Source organism: Cervus canadensis, chromosome 2 (assembly GCF_019320065.1).
Source record: "Cervus canadensis isolate Bull #8, Minnesota chromosome 2, ASM1932006v1, whole genome shotgun sequence".
Classification (NCBI taxonomy): Eukaryota; Metazoa; Chordata; class Mammalia; order Artiodactyla; family Cervidae; genus Cervus; species Cervus canadensis.
Genome location: NC_057387.1, coordinates 107,524,785 through 107,544,867, shown reverse-complemented (window position 1 = coordinate 107,544,867; position 20,083 = coordinate 107,524,785). Strand labels below are relative to the sequence as shown.

General features: G+C 48.3%; 1 protein-coding gene across 4 annotated transcripts in view; it reads right to left on the bottom strand.

Annotated features, from left to right (window-relative positions):
• Nucleotides 1-19,766, bottom strand: part of ATG16L1 (autophagy related 16 like 1) — a 42,972-nt gene extending 23,206 nt beyond the window's left edge. Inside the window, exons 1-9 of one of the 4 annotated variants that reach the window (XM_043462017.1) lie at nucleotides 19,480-19,766; nucleotides 15,451-15,544; nucleotides 9,253-9,358; nucleotides 8,484-8,557; nucleotides 7,376-7,627; nucleotides 4,182-4,247; nucleotides 1,524-1,610; nucleotides 806-862; nucleotides 532-579 (exon numbers count right to left, since the gene is read on the bottom strand). In XM_043462017.1, the coding sequence (XP_043317952.1) occupies nucleotides 532-579; nucleotides 806-862; nucleotides 1,524-1,610; nucleotides 4,182-4,247; nucleotides 7,376-7,627; nucleotides 8,484-8,557; nucleotides 9,253-9,358; nucleotides 15,451-15,544; nucleotides 19,480-19,594 (899 nt within the window). In that variant the 5' untranslated portion in view covers nucleotides 19,595-19,766. The remainder of the gene's footprint in view (nucleotides 1-531; nucleotides 580-805; nucleotides 863-1,523; nucleotides 1,611-4,181; nucleotides 4,248-7,375; nucleotides 7,628-8,483; nucleotides 8,558-9,252; nucleotides 9,359-15,450; nucleotides 15,545-19,479) is intronic. The other 3 variants (XM_043462018.1, XM_043462019.1, XM_043462020.1) reach the window with 3 other exon arrangements.
• Nucleotides 19,767-20,083: the final 317 nt, after the last annotated feature.

The following is a 20,083-nucleotide window of genomic DNA, read 5'->3' as shown; positions in this document are numbered from 1 at the left end:
TCTTTTCCCTTCGAAACCCTCCAAACCACAGAACGAGCCCCCCGAACTGGAAGCCCCCTGACACAGTGACAACTGGAAAGACAGCACTTACCTTCGCTCTCCTTCTCGCTAACTCACAGACCCCGAAACAACACTGAAAAGCAAGCCTGAACAACCCTGGCCCCATCAAATAAACGCTAGACACGTCCTCAACTTAGCGTGACCACGAGCTCCAGGGGGCTCGTGGGTATTTTCACAAAACCATTTCAGGATGATTCCTAAGCCTGGTTACCATCATCCTCGGGGTACACTTGTGGTCAGGGCGGAGCTGAACACATGCCAAAAGGAAGCGCGGCCAGAGCTTGAGTTAACTGTACAAAGAGCTCAGCCTATCTGCCCCGCTCTGAGGGCGGACGGCGTGCCTGGGCACATGCAAAGCGTCCTGGTTATTGGCACACGGACACGTGATGACTGGGGCAGTGAAGCGGTGATGAACGTGGTTATCAACGACCCACACTCGCATGCTGGGCTAGGAGAGGATAACGTTTTCACCTGGCAGCATCGGAAGAGTGATGTCCCAAAAGGGGAGACTCGGACAGACTAAAGGGTAAGGCCAGAGGTCAGCACGCAGCGGGATTGAGAGAGAGGAAGTTGAGGGAAAAAAGGAAGAAGCTAAATGAAAAGCTGAAATTAAGGCATCTGCATATACTCTGCACTGAGATTCTGGTGCACGTTTAAAAAACACTAACAAATCATGTACATGTACTTAGGTATATTTATACACATATATATACACACAAGGAAAGGTGAAGGTTTTCTAACCTACCCAAAGATATTAGTGATAGAATCCAGAAGGCCTCCAGCAGGCTGCGAGAGTCGCTTACTAAAGAGGAGGGGAGGATAGGTTTAGCCTTAGAAACATTCTGCCCAAACAATCAATCAAAAACAGTCCACAAAAATAAGTTCCTGGGAGTAATGTTTCCCACCGAGCTCCCAAACCCCAGCAGAGAACCCCTCCCAGGACTGAACCACCAGAAAACAGAGGGAGGGCAGGAGGGAACACCCAGCCTCGAAACCTCAAAAGGAGTAAGATTCCCGAGCCTTAAATTAACTTCCCTGGAAATGATGCTTTGGCCAATAAATCGTCTAACTGACCTAACAACTTTTAGTAGGGTTAAGGACAAACCCCATTCTTTTGGTCCTGCTTTGGCAAATTAAAAAAAAAAAATCCTGGAGCCCTGGTAAGAATTAAACAGTATGCTCTAAACAATCACCCAGCCTAACAAGGTCCCTCCTTCAGGAAGCCGCTATACTTCTTTCTGCTTCTCCTCACGGCTGGAGGCACCACTGAGGGAGGGCTCCCTCCTAGTTACGGAGGGGCGAACACAGAAAGATGGGGCCGCTCTGAAGCCCACGCCCCCCACGGTTGAGTGAGGGGGCTGCACGCTCCAGCCGGGGCCCCCGAACTGCTCTCTGGTCCTGCCCACGGCGGCTGCCAGGGTGCCCCCCGAGCGCTCCACTCCTGGCACAACCCGTCTACCTACGTGGCCGCTCTGCTGATGGCTCGCACGGGAGAGGTCTCCTCAGGGTGCTCAGAGGTTTCATCCATGAGGACTTCAATGTCATCATCCCTGGAAAGAAGGGCGAGAGGCCGAGTCTTTGCTTCTGCTGAACAGAAGCTCTGTGATGAGCCTGCTCTGCTAAGGCCAACAGGCAACACCACTTCCTAATCACACACGGCCCAGGAGACTTGGTTGGGACAGAGCCAGTTTCAGCTTCTCTCGAGAAAAAGGAGCTTCCATCAGAGCAACATGAAAAGAAACAATCTAAGTCAGATCCAGAACTCCAGCTGAAAATAACCTGAGAAGGGAGCTCTGGATCTCTTCAGGTCTAAACACAGCTCCCACTTGAAAAGCACTGAAATAGTGGCTTATTAAGTCCATAACCACATAACCAGGAGCAGGGAAGATTTTCCTCATCAGAAGTCTCCTGCACACCAACCACCAGACTGCAGCACTCAGCAAGAAACAGTTCCCAGGAGGCGGGCTGAGCAACACATGGAGGACAGCTAGGGGCAGCTACGGTATACAAGAATACGCCAGGACAAGGGGACGGTCCAAGGCAATAAGAAGATGGACTGCTAAAAGGGCAATGAGATCAACGGGCACATAAACAACCCGGGTCTAAGTATTACTTTAAGAATAAAAGACAGGAAAGCAGAATCTAAACACATTTCATCTTTGACTCTGGCTGTTCAATGCTTATGTTTAAGTACTTGGTGTTTCTGACATTTGGTGAGTTCATCACATTACATGTGAAATAAGTCACAAGAATGTGTTCCTGGGGCTTCCCTGTTGGGCCAGTGGCTAAAACTCTGTGCTCCCAACATAGGGGGCCTGGGTTTGATCTCCGGTCAGGGAACTTTATCCCACGTGCCACAATTAAGAGTTTACATGCCTCAACTAAAGATCCCACAGGTCACAAGAAAGGACAAAGATCTTGCATGCTGCAACTTGACACGACCAAATAAATATTAAAAAAAAAAAAAAAAGTGCTTCTCTGCTGTTTATCCCATCAGATGCAAAGCCCCTCTGGAATTCCCCTTCCTCTCCATTTTCCTGGTTGGAGGAAAGGCAAGTAATTAGTTTGGTCTTAACAACCTCCTACCAAGTTGCAATCTTCATGGAGAAGTAAACTGATAAAAACTAATAACCCGAGACTTTATTACCAAATGTTTGGATTCACAGGAACTTGGAAGAGATTCTCCCATGATTAATTCTCTGGATTATGTAAATATAATCTATACTTCAGAACCTGTTACCAAGCAAGTCAAACCAAGTTCAAGTAAATTTATTTTCCTTGGCTACTGATTCCAGGATCCCGTGTAACTGACCCCCTTGGCCAAGGCTTAGAGGAGAACAATGGTGGGGCCTGAAGACAAGAACAGGCTGGGCTTTCTTCTCCTCTCGCTGGTGGTTTGGGAAGAGTCATCTCTGTTCACACAAGGGTAACACAGAACAGCAGAGATGGCAAGAGTGATAAACATGAGCTAAGCCTACGTAAATGGTTTGTTTAAGACAGAACTGTACAGTTACAGGTACTTGAAATTGCACAAAGACCTAGAACCATGAGAAAATACCAGCATCTGGTAACTTATCAAAACCCTTCAAAGATGAAAGCATTCTTTGACCCGGAAACTCTACTTTTAGGGAAGCACAGGAGAGTAAGAACAGGACTTTACAGTCAGACACGCTGAGGTTTCCAGCCTGCCCCTGCCACTTGCTGTGTGTTTGGGGCAGGACGCTTTACCTTTCTACACCTACTCACCTGTTCACATTGGCCAATAGCAGGCAGACAAATGATGCTTTCATCAGATGTTACTTTTAAGGAGAACCAAATCTCATTTCTAGATCAACTATTTATCTACTTTGCAGCTCTGGGCAAAAATACCTGACATTCACTTTCCCCATGTGGGAAGACAGAAGATACATACACATGCTACATCTAAAGCAAAGGCTTGGTATGAGATTTGTTATCTTATAAATCAAGACCTTTGGCCAATGACTCCTAGATGAAATGAAACCACTCCCCTTCATTTATAAGGAAGCAACCAACATTTTCAAAGAGAGGATCATAACTTATAATATTATATTTCACAATTTATTTCAATGGGGGGGAACAAATTCTGAACCAGAGCAAAAGGAATTTAGTCACTAAAATACCCACCACTCTCAAAACAAAGCCTCAAATCTCAGGGAAGACCCTCCACCTGACTCCAGATTAGGGAAAACTCCATCTTGATTCATTTCCTTGTGTTCCAGGAGATCCCAGTTTTTACTCAGGCTTCAAAGGTTTGCCCAAACTCCACATGAAGTCACAAACCAAGCAGAGAGCAGGAGACACAACCCGAGCCCAGCATCACAGTGCAACGGCTCCAACTAGAGGCAGAAAATGGGTCAGGGTGTCAACAGGAAGACAGCAAGGCTGTCGCTGGTTAAGGGTGAAGGAAGTCAGAACTCAGCCTTCCTGGAAGCCAACAACTTCCTGGAAAGTAACGAGTGTTTTTTATTTTCTCTCCTAAGTCTTTTACTTTTCTTCCTACAATCTATAAAATGGTTTTACAAAAACAAAACATTACAAAGCTATTCCAGAGCAAACCAAACGACTAAGAGCACAGGTTTAACGGGCAGCTCTCTACTCACTGCTCAACGGGCAGCGGCTCCTTCGCTGCTTCTGCGAGCTCCTTCTGCAGCCGGGCTTGCCGCCTCCTATTAAAAAAAAAAAAAAGCCCACTATTTATGCCTACTTAAAGCAAACAAGGGGTCTTGGCTCGTAAAAAACTACTAGCTCTAATAATATATTTTAAGCGCATATTTTAAGTGCACTGAATATTCAAATAACTATTGCCCTGGGCAAACATACCCAGAGGCCCAAACCCACACTTGTACCATCAGAAAGGACCCCATTATAATGGATTTCAGAACAAAGCCCTAGGAGGTATTATGTTATTAGAGAAAGCAATGAACCAGCAGAGAAGCCTGTCCACAGAACCCAGGGCCTCTCAGGACAGAAACGTTCCCCAGGTTTATCCAGGGTTAGTCATGATGGAGACTTAGTTTTCTGCAGTAAACAGTCTCACACTAACAGATCAAGAGCACAGATAATCATAAAAATGTATGTATTCCTGGCACGGTTTTATTATGTTACAGGTTTTAACTCATTAAACACTTATAACAAGCTTCGAGGGTGAATACTACAAGTCCATTTTACAAACGCGGAAACCGAGGTACAGTGAGATTCTTCAGCTGTCAAAATGCATGCAGCTTCAATTTACTAGGGCTGAACACCCAAGTCTCGGCTGTGGCGGAAGTTTCACATGGTCTGCAGTTGCTTCCACTCTCTCCCCGCTCTCAGAACCATTTTTGGCTTTCCTTCCCAAGTCCTAAATTCAGGGGCTTCTTAACCTTTAAGCCTTGGCCTCCCTCTCTTTTCCATGGCGATTTCACTTGTATCTGTGGTTTTGCCTTTGAGGTGGAGGGACCCCCCCCCAACCTACAACTCCAGCCCTGCTCCTGAGCTCAGGTCAAGAATTCTGGAAATTTTTTTTCTAAAATGCTTCTACCATAGGGAACTTTCAAAAAGGGCAGGTCCTGCAGGTGACACAGCAGAATTTGCAACAGGACAAGGCTGTAGCTTAAAAAAAATGCTTCACACTCTTAATCCCATACCTGACCTGGAAGATGAAAAGTCGGTTTTAGTTTACAGAATAAGTGACAAACAACACAAATTAACAGATTTTCTGTAGGTGGAATTAAGAGGTGACCTCTAAACCATCTCTGAGGGAAGAGCAGAGTCTCGGGGTGGGGTGTGTAACGCTCCCCTATAGGAGAGGCAGTTGCCTGGTAGGGGCGGCTAAGGCACACAACTTGAGGCACAGGGAGAAGAAAACGGCCGCAGCCCAGCTTTCATCAGAAAGGCCGACAGGAAACCTTCTCTGAGAGCTGACGGCTTCCCCAGAGCGTCCCACACATCGGCCACTGTGCCGGCCTGCGGGGACACACCCAGATGAGCAAGGGAGGCAGCACAGGAGCAGCTATTTCAAAACAGCGCTCCCCTGCGACTCAGGTAAACGGAAGCTGCCAGAAGAGGAAGGATACCTAATCTGGGAAACTGGTAGGAAGGGGGGCGGGGGGAGGCTTCTGACAAGGAGGAACTAGCTGAGTCACGTGATGAAAAGGACGCCCAGGCCCCACACATGCACTCAGAGGGTAATTCGTGCAAGGGCACATTCCCAGGAAAACATAGCATGGGACGCAACCGGGGCAGGTGTGCCACGTGCCTCACGCCCCACTGTCACCACAGAGTCTGGGTTGTTCTCGTCCATGTGACATTCCAGCACTCTCCCTCCACGTAACGGCACGCCGGCTTCTCCTTCAGGCAGCTTCTCACCCTCAGCGGATCGACTTCCAGGGAACCCCCCATGTCCTCACCACTCCCCAGCTGCCTAAGAGCTCCACATACAAGCCACACAGGGAAGCCCAAGAACGCTGGAGTGGGTAGCCTCTCCCTTCTCCAGCAGATCTTCCCAACCCAGGAATCACACGGGGTCTCCTGCATTGCAGGCGGATTCTTCACCAGCTGAGCTACCAGGGAAGCCCTTATAAGCCACACAATTTAACTTAAACGTGAGACAGAAAGAAAATGAAAATGATAGTTCACTTTTTCTTAATATTAACTTCAGTATGTCTGTTTTTAAATGACTTCATAAAATCCCACTGTATGAAAATATCAGTTTCTTTTCCTCCCAAGGTAGATACCGCTTCTGACTTTTCACTTCTGTGAATAACGGACAATCATGGAATTGTATTTGTGAGCCAGTCTCATGACTCACTTATGATGAATTTCAACAAGAGGAACACTTCTCAGGCGCCCGCCATCTCCAGAGCCCTCCAGGGGGTTGAAGAAACAGCCCCCCTCCCCCATCAGAAATGTCCCACCTTCCTTCCTACCAACAACCCTTTTAACCAAATTCACTGAGCCCGTCCACTTCTTTTACAATCTATGCTTTACATCCATCTGTCTGAATGCTCATCTGTTTCTTAATAGACTCTGTACTAAGGACATGCATTTTATAGCTGCATACCCTCATTGGTTGTTTTACAGTGTTCTTCAATGTTAAGAAACCTATGATTTTTATACAGTCCATTTTTTATTACCATTACCTTTCATGTTTATAAAGTCTTCCCATACTCCTATTTAGGAACTTATCACAAAACAACAGAGTAACATTTTTTCCTTCTACCTTTTGCTTTCTGTTTTCACACAGATTTCAAAATCTTTCTGCATACAGTATTTGGTAGGACTAGGGCTCATCGTTATTAACGTTCTTTCCTATTCCATGTATTCATTCTTTTAGATTTTAACTACGATAATCTTTTCAAATTCTAAACTACTGACGTGGGGATTTAAAATCAAATGTTCTAAATCTTTTAGACTCTTATTACTAGTGACGTTGGCCCACAGTCATTCTGTACACTGGCAAGATCAGAATTTTTAGTTGGGGCAATTTTATAAAAGGAGGGGAAGGATTTTAATCTTTTTCTAATTCCGGTTTAATTTATAAGGTTCAAGAATTAGCTTTTCTTCTTGAAACATGGAAAGAATTCACTGGCAAATACAGAAATGGGCCAAAGCCCCTCAGGGAGGTAATGCTCTGCTCAGCTATAAAAGTGTTCTCATAAATCCACGTCTCTTTTTTACCCACTACTGCCCCTTCTCCTTCTGGCAGTGTTTCCTGATGCCCCCTCCCCGTGGTTAGAGCTGCCAGGTGTGTCCTGCTTTTCTAGCTTCTACTGCACCAACGATGAGACTCACTGACTGCGGGGTCACCTCCCACCTTGAGTCCTTTTCATTCTCCGCGTTTAGGCGGTTGGCCTCCTGGGCTTTCTCGGCCATCCACCGCGTGACCAGCTCCTGGTTCTCCTCGGAAGTCTTCCGCAGCTTCTCCTCTAGGGCGGTGAAGGTGATCTGCAGGGCGTCGTACTCATCCTTCAGGGTCTGGTTGGCTCTTTCAAGGTCCTGAAGCTTAGTGCGCAGCTCCTGGCACTCGGCCTCCAAGTCAGAGATGGTCTGCAGGTATTCTGCAATTCTGAAAGAACGAGGAGAGCTGCGTGAGCCTGGGCCCTGCAGTGACCGCAGCCACCAGCGCGGGCACCTCACCTGGCCAAGCCCAGCCCCGGGGGTTTAGGGGCAATCCCGTTAGCAGAGGCAACACCTCGGGCAAAGTTCACCAGACTGAGTGAACAGTTCAGGTTCAGAGAAGCAGGGTGGGAAGGAAGAGGGAAATTCTGATGCTGAACTGAGCGTGGTGATGGCAGCTCAGCAGGAGGCCAGGGATCCGTGCATTCCATCCCCTCCTCGCTGAGACTAAGCAAGCTCCCCACCTTTCACTCTAAGGATCCGTGCATTCCATCCCCTCCTCGCTGAGACTAAGCAAGCTCCCCACCTTTCACTCTAAGCCTCCGAGAGCCCTCGCGGCAGACTCGGAGAACAGGCCCAGAGGGAACCCAGGCTCCCCTCCAGCTCAAAGGTCCCAGATCTGGAGGCTCTGTTTATCGGGTCTGGCAGGCTTCTCCCAGATGAAGAATAACCTGCTCATAGCGCACCCCTGTTCCCGTGCCCACACAGGAGATGCCGCTCCCACCGGTGGCGGTGGCTGTGGGGAGAACTCGGGCTGCCTCGTGTTCGCTTCCCAGAGCCAAGCTTACTTCTCAGGGGGTGTGTCTCAGGGGAGCATGTGTGTGCTGGGATCCCAGAGGCCTGAGGGCACTGTCCTTGCCTTTCACATTCTCAGAGGGTAGAAAAGGACCCCGTGCTATGCTTGCACAGAAATGAAACTGGTGCCGAGTCCAGCGTGGGGGCTACTGGCCCCACACACAAGAGGACAGTACAACAGGAAGTGTGACCCCACGCCCGGTCCTGAAGGAGGCCTGGTCTCTACTCACTTGGCTTCGTTCATCTGCATTTCCTTGTCCTTCTGCTGCATTTGGTTATTCAGGTCAATCACCAACTGGGCTAACTTCGGGGGTAAAGAACACGTTCATCATTAACAAGAGAGTTTAGGACCTCAGTTGGAAATTAGTAAGAGTGACTTATTTGAAAGAAAAAAAAATAGGTGCCTGTGGGGTTGGGCCACGGCAGGAAGAAGAAACGAGCTGTGTGGAAGAGAGAAGGGCCGACAGGGAAGCTCGCAAGCTCAGCGTGTGCCTCCCGTGCTGCAGGCAGCCTGGGGCAGACCTGTGATGTTCTAGGTTGACTACTGGGCTCCTGCTGAGAGCGTCTGTCTACCCCCCACCCCGGCGACCTTTCCAGATTCTTTAGCTGATGAAACCATCAACTCAGCTGAAGACCTTTATAACCTGCCATTAGACCACCATCCAGGGTAAACAGAGCCCAGAAGGTGCTTCGTCCCAATGAATTTTTCTGAAACTGCAGGGTTCACACTTCATGATGGTTATCAGTAAACTTTCAGTTGACTGAGGAGTAGGGTTCTTTCTACGTTTTCTCCACTTGTACCTTTCATGCCTCCTGGAAGTTATCTCGAGGGTTGCTGATGTTGGGGGGGGCGGTGTCTCACCTTTCCTGTTGCTTCATTCCCACAGAGAGAGCTGGCGATGCTGTATGTAGCCCGAATGGCTGCAAATGCCAGTGGAAGTATCTGCCCCCCGCCGCCCCCACCCTCAGGGAGAGATGAGAAAGGCTATCTTTCTTTACCTCCCCACGTTTCTTGTGCAATTCAGTCAGTTCTTCTTGGTGTTTAATTCTCAGCTGGGCCATTTCTTGCAGCTGACTATCATTCCATGAACCATCATGTCCAGGACTAAATGCCCCAACCAGGCAGATGAAGAGAACATGCAAAAAAGAGGGAAAAAGAAAAAATCAGACCCTAGACCCCTTCAATCAGACACTGGAACAGTAACTTTGGAATCTGAAGCCTGCAGATGACAGCACAGCCAATAAAGCAGTTCAGGTCTCCAGGCCAGCGGAGTCACGAGTCACTACAAACCTGAAGCAGAGAGGAGGGGCCGTGAGACACGGATAAAACCAACCAGTCACAACCCAACCGCCAGCCGGGCCAGGAATAAAGGATGGCTTCCGGAATGAAGTTCAGGTGAACGGGGAGGAGACAACGCAGTTCCCTCAGTCGACAAGTATCTGAGAGCCAGCTCTGAGCTGGGGCTGCTCTGGGAGTGGGCAGAAGGCAGGGACACTGCTCTGCCCGCGTGACGCTGCAATCGGCCGAGAGCACAGACCACAAGCGAGAGGATGGACGGAGGCTGGTGGTCAGATGTGCTGTGAAGAAAAACTTAGCAGTGTAAATAAAGAAGGGAACAGAACGATAGGGCTCCTGTTCCATGTGGAGTAACCAAAGGCAGCCCGAGAGGTGACGCAAGACTGGAGACACGACAGAAGTGAAGAACTAGCCGTGTGGGCCTGGGGACAGGGCTGTGTGAGCGGAGGGAACAGCAAGTGTCACAGAGGCTGGAGGCGGGCAACTCGAGGCAGGGGTGCAGGGGGTCAGGGAGGAGCAGGGAGGTCATGCAGTCTCCCAGAACCCTGAGGACTGTGGCTTTTCCTCTGCGTGATCGGAAGCCACTGAGGGTGTTGAGCAGAGGAATGACTTACGTGTCAAAGGATCGCTATAGCTGCTGGGTGCAGAGCGGGCTGCAGGGGGGCAAGGGCAGAACAGGGAGATTGGTTAGCAAGTTATTTTACAGTCTGGACTCGAGGAAGTGCAGATCAGGACAGGACAGGGCAGGGGATGTGGTGAGACGTGGTCAGATCCGAGCTAGGTCCACTGCGGAGAGAGACTGCAGGACTTGCCTCTGAACTGGCCGTGGGGAACGACAGAAAGACAGGAGTCGGGGATGACTTCAAGGCTTTTGGCCTGAGTGGCTGATCAAAGGCAGACATTACCACCTCAGGAGAAAGGGCTGTGGGAGAAGGCGGAGGCAGGGGGCGGCTGAAGAACAAGGTCACCTCGGACATCCATGGGGGTACGCCGAGTGGGAAAAGGCACATTTATTAGAGCCTGACTTCAAGTAAAGAAGTCCAAGCTGGAGGCTGACACAGAGACACTGTCAGCAGACAAACGCATCTGAAGCCGTGGACTAAGTTCAGGCCACCTTGAGAGCCAATGGAGTTTGGGAAAGTCTGCAGATGTGTGCACACTACCTCAGAACCCGCAGTAGGTGACCAGACTGTGGATGGGTGACTCAGGAGACCGGTCTCAGCTGGAGCTCCAGATGTAAACCATCAGACCATAGTGAGCAGCTGAAACCACCATCCGGGGGAAAGACGGCTGGCAAACTAGGGTATCACCACCTGAAGGGAGGATGGGGGAACCATCTCCTCCCAATGACTAGTAAGAGATAAAGAGGGAAAGGGGAGCAGAGTGATGCTCCCTCCGTCTCTAAAAGCATTTTTATCACAGGTGCTAAGACACCCTAATGCTGCGTTCTCTGAGGCAACACAGTGCTTCCTCAATCTTGGCCCAAGAGGTCGAAGTCTGGAGACTAGAAAGTGACCCATGCCTTATAAGAAACCACCCTAAGCGAGGCAATAAAAGCAACAGGCTTACTAAAAAAAAAAAAAGCAACAGGCTTGGGTAACTGACTCTGTATGAGAATTAGGAAGATAAGAAATAACTGCTATCAGATTCTCATTTTAATGTGAAGCAAAGTGAAATATGCAAAACATCAAACTAGTCCCTTCTTCCAAGCTGGCATTGTAGAGAAAAGATCCCTGAGACAAAGGCAAGGACCCAGGGCGCTCATTTCTCTGCTCACAGCCTTTTCATTGCTTCCAATTTTACTCACCAAAGAAGCCAAACTTCTTATAAAAGCCCAGTGCTCCACTAGACAGAGAAAAGGATCATCCAGACAGCAGGTTTTAAGAGATTCTTGGGCCTCATCCCAGATGGACTCATCAGGTCTAACAAAAGGGCCGATAATCTGCGTTGATAGTCTACGTCTCTAATGCTCTCGGGACCTTCGGGTGGCTCACAAGGGCTGAGCAGCCACCAAGGCAGGGGGTCCTCAATGTCAGAGGTCGTCAGAATCACCTAAAAGGCTTCTTCATACAAGACGACTGGGCCCTACCCCGAGAGCTTCTGAAACAGGAGGTCTGGGGTGAGGCCCAACATTCCGCATTTCTAACAGATTTCTAAGGCTGCCGTCCAGGGAGCATACTTAGAAAACGGTTGGAGTCAACTATTTCCCAGGAAAGAGTTTAATCTCTTCTGTTAGCAAAGGGATTAAAACACTGAAGAGGGGAGCCAGAAAATCGATGAGAGAAAGCTGTTTAAGCAAAGTGCATTTTAGAATTAACTAGAATGGGATGGGCAGGGCAGGACTTAAGGACAGCTGGGAAAACAGAGAAAGCAGCCAATCAGACCCCATCTCCTGGGAACACGCGCATCCCGCCAAACCTCTTTGAGTTGGTTTCCCCACGCGGCTCAGGTCCTTGAGAACAAGGACTCTGGCTTGTTCATCTTCGTATCCCAGCGCCTGGCCCACAATGGTGTCTCAGTGAACGAGACCCCTGCCACAGTCCGGGAACGGAAGCACAGGTAGGCAATGAAGGGGAAGGCACACAAGTGCAAACCAAGGGACAGACGCAGAGGATGCTGTGGGCAAAGAATCAACTGGCCGGGTGACTGCAGAGGGGAAGGGTTGGACACTGAAGGAGAAAGGGAACCGCAGCTGACTTGTGGAAAATAAGGATAGGAATGAGGCAGTCAGGAGGAGGCCTGGTTAGGAACACAAGTTTACAGGAAAGCAAGGACCTCCATTTACATTACCACCCCAGTGCTGTGCTTAATCGCTCGGTCGTGTCCGACTCTGTGTGACCCCAGGGACTGTAGCCCGCCAGGCTCCTCTGTCCATGGGATTTCCCAGACAAGAATACTGGAGTGGGTAGCCTATCTCTTCTCCAGGGGAACAACCTGACCCAGGAATAGAACCGGGGTCTCCTGCATTGCAGGCAGATTCTTTACCAGCTGAGCTATCCGGGAAGCCCAACCACCCCAGTGATACTCAGTTAAAAGAATGTTGTATATTTATTTATAGTACCTTTCCAAGCAAATGAGTTTGGCTGATAGATAAAGGATGGAGGACTTTAGTCACCAAGAGTCTTATTGTTGTTTAGTCGCTCAGTCGTGTCCGACTCTTTTCGATCCCATGGACTGAAGCACAGCAGGGTTCCCTATTGTTCACTATCTCCGGGACCTTGTTCAAACTCATGTTCATTGAGTCAATGATGCCACCCAACCATCTCATCCTCTGCCACCCTCTTCTCCTGCCTTCAATTTTCCCCAGCATCAGGGTCTTTTCCAATGAGTCGGCTCTTTGCATCAAGTACTGGAGCCTGAATATTCATTTGAAGGCCTGACACTGAAGCTCCACTACCTTGGAAACGAAGAGTCTAACCAAATAGAAATAAAATGTTCCAGGATTTCAGCTGACTGAATTTAGGTGAAAAACGGTCACATGGCTTCTCTACACCTAAGCTGACCAGAACACAGCAACTACTATTTTAAACACTGAGGAGGCTTCCCAGGGCCACAGCTTAGGCACGCTCTCCTGAATTGTGCTTAGACAGAAATGCAGCCGAGGCTGGGCCATCTGTCCCTCTGTCCACTCCAGTCTGTCTGGAGACCATCTCGCCAATGAGGAAACATGGACGGCAGGTACTGAGCAGATATGGAGACAGGAATAAATGAAATAAGCTACATCAAGCATTTCTGTTTTTCTTCTAAAACCCCAAATTACCATCAACTTTGCTTTTACAATGGGGAAAATGTAATTGACATACCAAAAAACATGTAGATTTTAGAGCAAGAATGGGTATGGTTACCATGTAAGTTGTATGCATGCATGGTCATGTCTGACCCTTTGCAACCCTTTGGACTGTAGCCCGCCAAGCTACTCTGTGCATGGGATTTTTTAGGCAAGAAGTGGGTGCCATTTCTTCCTCCAGGGGATCTTCCCAACCCAGGGATTGAACCTGTGTCTCCTACACTGCAGCCGGATTCTTCACCCACTGAGCTATTGAGCAAACATGGTGAACAAATGGAAAAGGAAGACAGTAATGAGAGGGTAACAGGCAGGAAGGCCAGGGGTCTCCAAACGGAAGAAATAGGCTGCAAGTGCCAGACATTTTTATCTCTCTTAAGCGGCAGGAAGAAACAAACTAGAGATATTTTTCTTCTTCTCTATACAAATTTAAAAGGAGGTTTCTCTTAAAATGCTGTGTTGCCATGACACCTGGTTTCACCTGAAGCTAACTATTCTCAAACCTTGAGTTAACCAATACATTTTTTCTTATGGAAATGTTTGTCTTAAGCTATGTTAATGTCAACCCACTCCAGTACTCTTGCCTGGGAAACCCATGGACAGAGGAGCCTGGTAGGCTACAGTCCATGGGGTCGCTAAGAGTCGGGTAGGACTGAGCGACTTCACTTTCAGTTTTCACTGTCATGCACTGGAGAAGGAAATGGCAACCCACTCCAGTGTTCTTGCCTGGAGAGTCCCAGGGATGGGAGCCTGGTGGGCTACCATTTTTGGGGTCACACAGAGTCGGACACAACTGACGTGACTTAGCAGCAGCAGCATGTTAATGTACCCCAGACTCTGTCTTCAAGTTGGTTCCGCCAAATGGCTCAACCTACTTGACAAACCAGTATGTTATCCTCAGATATTGTTCCCCTAATCTATGTAAATGAAACTATTTGCATGGTAATCTGCCCTTCTGCAAGATTCAAAGTCAATTGTTTTATGGCCTGGGATGAATTATCTGGCGCCATTCTAAATTTTAAGACATTCCTTCCTTTTCATTAACAGACTGCGAGTGACTATATAGCATACAGCTAAAGACTAGCAGGGGGGCACTCTTTCTGCCCCCTTCTGATGCCTATGTCAGAAGCTTTCTCTATCTCCTTTATACTTTAATAAAACTTTATTACACAAAAGCTCTGAGCGATCCAGCCTCGTCTCTGGCCCTGGATTGAATTCGTCTCCTCCGGAGGCCAAGAATCCTGGCATCTTATTGTTCAGCAACAACCTTTCAGTAAGACTCTAGAATGATTCCATTTAAGCTGCTTAGGACCCTCAGAAAGAGACAGTGAAGGACCCAAGTAAACATACCAAACTCCCAGCATGAACATACACTCACAGGTTTAATGAAGCAATACCTACCCTTCCTATTAAAATGCAGGTTTTCCCCTAGTCTTTCTTTAAAAAAAAAAAGAAAGCTTTTTGAAACTCACTGGTGTGACCACATACTAAAATATGCTGCAACACACTGAACTAAAAAAGATTAAACAGACCTGTACTGCTTATGTTTACAGGCCTTTGAATCCTGTACCAGCAAGATCTATGTAAATCTGTTCAAGAGTGCTTATACCTTATTATTTAGAAAAAGTGAGGCTTTGTAGGCTAGAGAAGCTGGCCTGGCCACTCGTCTGAAGCAGTTTCTCAAGCTCACATCATACTGATGATGAGCCTTCTAGTGGGGAAGTACCTACATGCCTTCAAAAAAAAAGATTTTAGCTATGTGGCTTCAGAAGCTTTGATTTGAAAGGAACTGACAAAACCTAAAAACTGTAAACTGAAAGTTGCTCTGACTCTTTGTGACCCCATGGACTATACAGTTCATGGAATTCTCCAGGCCAGAATACTGGAGTGGGTAGCCTTTCCCTTCTCCAGGGAATCTTTCCAACCCAGGGATCGAACCCTGGTCTCCTGCATTGCAGGCGGATTCTTTACCAGCTGAGCCACAAGGGAGGCCCAAACAAAACTGGAGCACAAACACAGTACTTGGTTTGCTTCAAAAGTGGAGAAGTGACAATTGAACTGAGACAAATTTCAATTAAAAGGGGGACATAAATAACAGAGGATAGTTTCCAAATACCTTATCTCATGTCTGTTTGGTACGTCATGCTTTTCGGCTTGTAGCTTATGGGCCAGCACTGAATGAAGATCTGACTTTTCCAGCAACTTGTTATCTATCAAAGAAAAAAAAGGTTAATATAACCTATGTACACTTAATTACTACTTAATGTCTCATAAAGATCTGGACCAAAAAAAATAATCAGAAGATGATGGGGCTGGTTTCACTTTTATGAGGTATCAAAGTACTAGGTATACTGCACTTTGTCACCAACTGTAGCAGCTGTCCAAACTCCAAGAACATACACTCCTTAGATGCTTCCTGGCCTAAGCATAGGCAGCCAGACAAAGGAATCTGAAAACTCCCCCCAAAAACATCCCCTCTCCATTCTTTCTACTCCCACAGCTTCCTACCTGGGGAAGAAGAAACAAACAATATACCAAAACACAATGGAAAAATGAAGTGCTATGCACCACTAAGTAAAAGAGGAAAACTGCCTTAAATTCAGATCAGAGCACTAGGGATACAAATACAAACCAGAGTCCCTGACCACAAGGAGTAAAACATACATGGGTGGGGAGGGGTGGAGGTCAAGTATAAAAAGGAAGAGAAAAAGTGAGCTTTTATTCATTTTCTCAGATGGTTTCACATGTGAAGAAGACAGACAATCCAGGCAAAAGGTTTAGAGCTGCCTAGTAAGTGGCTAGAAATAAAAGTCACTCCAACACATGAGAGGGCAGGATGGGAAAATTCAGACCTCTTCTTACTGGCAATGGTGAAACAACAGACTTTAAAAGCAAGCAGTCACTGGAAGGACTGATGCTGATGCTCCAATCCTTTGGCCACGTGATGCGAAGAGCCAACTCACTGGAAAAGACCCCGATGCTGGCAAAGATTGACGGCAAAAGGAGAAGGGAGCGGCAGAGGATGAGATGGTTGGATAGCATCACCGACTCAATGGATATGAACTTGAGCAAACTCCAGGAGATACTGAAGGACAGGGAAGTCTGGTGTGCTGTAGTCTGTGGGTTGCAAAGAGTCGGACATGACTTAGCGACTCAACAAGTGACATTAACAGATAGTAATGAGTAAGAAGTCAAAGGTTATCCTGAGGTTCCCTGCCTGACCAACTAGGTACAAGATCCTACCATGCTGAAGAATACAGGCACAGAGAGTTCAAAAAAGAGAGTTCTAGAACCATAATAAATGTGACGGGAACACAATAAGGAAGTCAAAAGTCAAGTCAGGGCTAGAAATGACAGGCACCCAGGGGGCCAGTGAGATCAGAAGTGGAACGGGTGCACGGAGCAGAAGAAGAAAAGTGGCCCTGGGAAACTTACAGAAAACCCACATCTGATGTGGGCCTTCACTAACCCCACACGTCTGAGATGACAGCTGCTTCATGACAAAAACGCGACAGGGTTTACGCCAGTGACCATTCCTGTTAGAAGGGCTAGTCTTTCCTCTTAGAGTGGAGCCCCATTTTTTTCATCTCTGAAGATGGAAAGCCTGAGCAGAAACAGAAACACTGTCTTCATCTATATTAATTTAATAAACTAGCTCAGAAGAGGAAAGGGATTCCAACCTTGAATGTTCACCTGTGTCAAAGGGTCTTGATAAAGATCTTCAAAAATGTTACAGATGGATGCCTGGTGATAGTGGGTCTTTCAAAGGACAGGAGGTATTCAAGAGGGATCCTTCCTAAAAGCTCCTCTCACTCAAGAGAAGGATGGAGAGGGAGGGGAGCCGCCTGCAGTCCCCAGGGCCTCTTCTCATCTTCCTCTTCAGGCCCAGAGGCAGGACTGACAGCAAACTCTGTCCCCCTCTTTGAGAAGCAGGGCAATGAAGAGTGGGACCGTTTCATAGTCAAACCAGAGGTGATCTCCCAAACATCAACCCCTGCCTAAACTGGAGATCTGCACAGGCCAGGGTAGCCACGTCCTATTGCTCCTCACCCCGTCTCCTCTCCAACTGCTCCCCCGCCCCGGGCTTGTACTCCTCACTAGGCTGTTTGAAGACATGTTCCCTCTAAAGACAGGACCGACCTGTCTTTCTGACTAGCCTTTGACATCCTCCACTCCCTTCAAGATGTCCATTTTCAAAGTGCAGAAAAACATTCAATTGTGTCAATGCGATGACAAGCAAGCACCTTCCATTCATAGACAATTACGGAGATGGCATTTAAAGCACTTGCCCAGCACTGTATTTATGAAGCAGGCAAGGCAAGCTTCACCCCGATTTTATAGATGCAGGTAAGTGAGGCTGGTAAGGGGACTGTGGTCAGACGGCCAACTCGATGTGACAGCTTTTAAAGAATAAGCATGTGATGAAATACCTACTCACCTGAATTTATGTAACCCATGAGGAGTCATGTTTGAATAAGGAGTCTCCTGTGCTTCCGGCTTTCTGAAATAGCACCAGGCTGCCAGTCTCTTAAGAGTGTAAAGAATTAGTGCAACAGTGGCACACCCATCATCTCCCTTTTCTTCCATTTTAGTTAAGAGGATGAGCTCAGCTAGGACCATTTCTTGGGGAACCCAGTGAGAAAAGCAAAAATGCAAAAAAGTTAGGAGCCATCAAGTCTGGGTCCAAATCTAGACCCTATCTACTCTGCTGTGCTTCCCGGAGAAATTACCTAACCTCTCTTGGTCTCAGATTCCTCATTTGTATAAAGGGCAACAGGACCTGTTTCAGGAATTTTCAGAAAGAAAGTGAAACAATACATGCCAAATACTGCAGCACAAAAGCTTGTCTATACATCAGATTTACTTGGGGAGCACCAAGAAATACTGACCCCCATGTCCCACTGCATTCCTGTGGTGTAGTTGGTCTGGGGTATGGCGTGGACTTTGTAATTTTTGAAAAGATCCCCATCTAATTCTAACCTGCAGTACGTGTAGGAACCACAAATTTAGCATGATCAGAATTCAATGAAGAGTATTAACTACTATTACATTGAATCTCATAATCAACAGAATTTGAGACCTAAAGGCATACTTCAAGGGGCAGACCTGGAACCAGAGGTTCCAACAGTGCCGGTTTCTTCCCCCAAATGTGTCATCAGTTAGGGTAAAATGGGGGGCGAGGTAAGGAAATGCTCATTAGAAGGCATCTAAGGGCACAAATCCAACCAGTCCATCCTAAAGGAAATCAGTCTTGAATAGTCATTGGAAGGACTGATGCTGAAGCTGAAACTCCAATACTCTGGCCACCTGATGCGAAGAACTGACTCACTGGAAAAGACCCTGATGCTGGGAAAGATTGAAAGCGGGAGAAAAAGGGGACGACAGAGGATGAGATGGTCGGATGGCACCACCGACTCGATGGACATGAGTTTGAGCAAGCTCCGGGAGATGGGGATGGACAGGGAAGCCTGGCCTGCTGCAATCCATGGGGTTACAAAGAGTCGGATGTGACTGAGCGACTGAACTGAACTGAAGGGCACAAACATTTTTGTACTCAAATTGCTGCAGCGGCGGTGGGTGTGGCCCACTTCTTTCATATCCAAGTTTTCAGTAACAGTAAAGCCTACGATGTCCCGACTAAAAAGTGAGTTAAGACTCAAGATGTGTCACAAAGAACACGAAGGCGGAGTGTAAGGACAGGTCTTGAGAAATGCAAGGCAAACATTTCGTGATACTCAGAGCACTACGCTAATGCCGCGAGTTAATGCTTCAAGTCAGTGCCCATTGCAGTAACACGATGCCCAAAACAGCCCGTTTCTGGAAGCTACCTATTTAATTACACAAGCATTGGGTACGGAGCAGCTGGGATTTACACATACAAACGTGTACGGCGCCTGCCCATGAAGAAAATCCAAGGCTTGCAGAGAAACCCTCCACAGTCACACTCAAGGATAAACGGAAAAGAGGAAAAGATACAAAAAGGCATGGGGCTGCGCCAGGCGTTGGGAACCCGGGGCGGCAGTGAGACGCGCGAGAGGCGCCGGGGCCCGGCCTGGGGTTCCTGCTGGCGGCCCCGCATGCCTCGGAGGGGTCCGCCCGCCCGCCCCCTGGGCCCGCCCGCCCTCCGGGCCCGCCCGCCGCTCACATTGCAGGATAATCTCCTCGAACGCTTGCCTCTGCAGCCGGTCCCGGCGTCTCAGCTCCTCTGAGATGTGGCGCTTCCAACGCGGGAAGACGGCGGTGCGGAGGCCCGACGACATGTCGCGTGCTGCCCCGGCGCCTCAGCGCCGCCGATCCGAGCGCAGACTGGCGGCCGCGGCCCGCACCATGAGGGAACCAGAGGGAGCGGGAAGGCCAGTGGCCCCTGCGATCAGCTCCACGCAGAGGCCGCCCCCAAAGCCATCCAGGACGGACTTCCGGCTCCTGGCGGAAATGGCTTTGAATCGAGCCGGAAAGCCCGCCTTCTCATCCTACGTCTCGCGCCACGCGCAAGCCGGCGTCCGGCGCCGACTTGCGGCGCTGGGTGATGACATCATCCCGATACCGGAAGTGCCATTGGTAGAGATGTGGCCGCTGGGAGGCGTGCGGGCTACGTTGGAGGCTTGGTCCGTAAGTTGGGGAAGGAAACGGTGAAAGGGCAGCTTCCGCTCACTTGCTGTCCCCTTTGCTTGCTTTTCCGCGTTTTATACTTCCTTTTCTAGCCTACCTCTGTTTTCTTCAGGTCAGTTTACTGAGTAGAAGTAAACTCC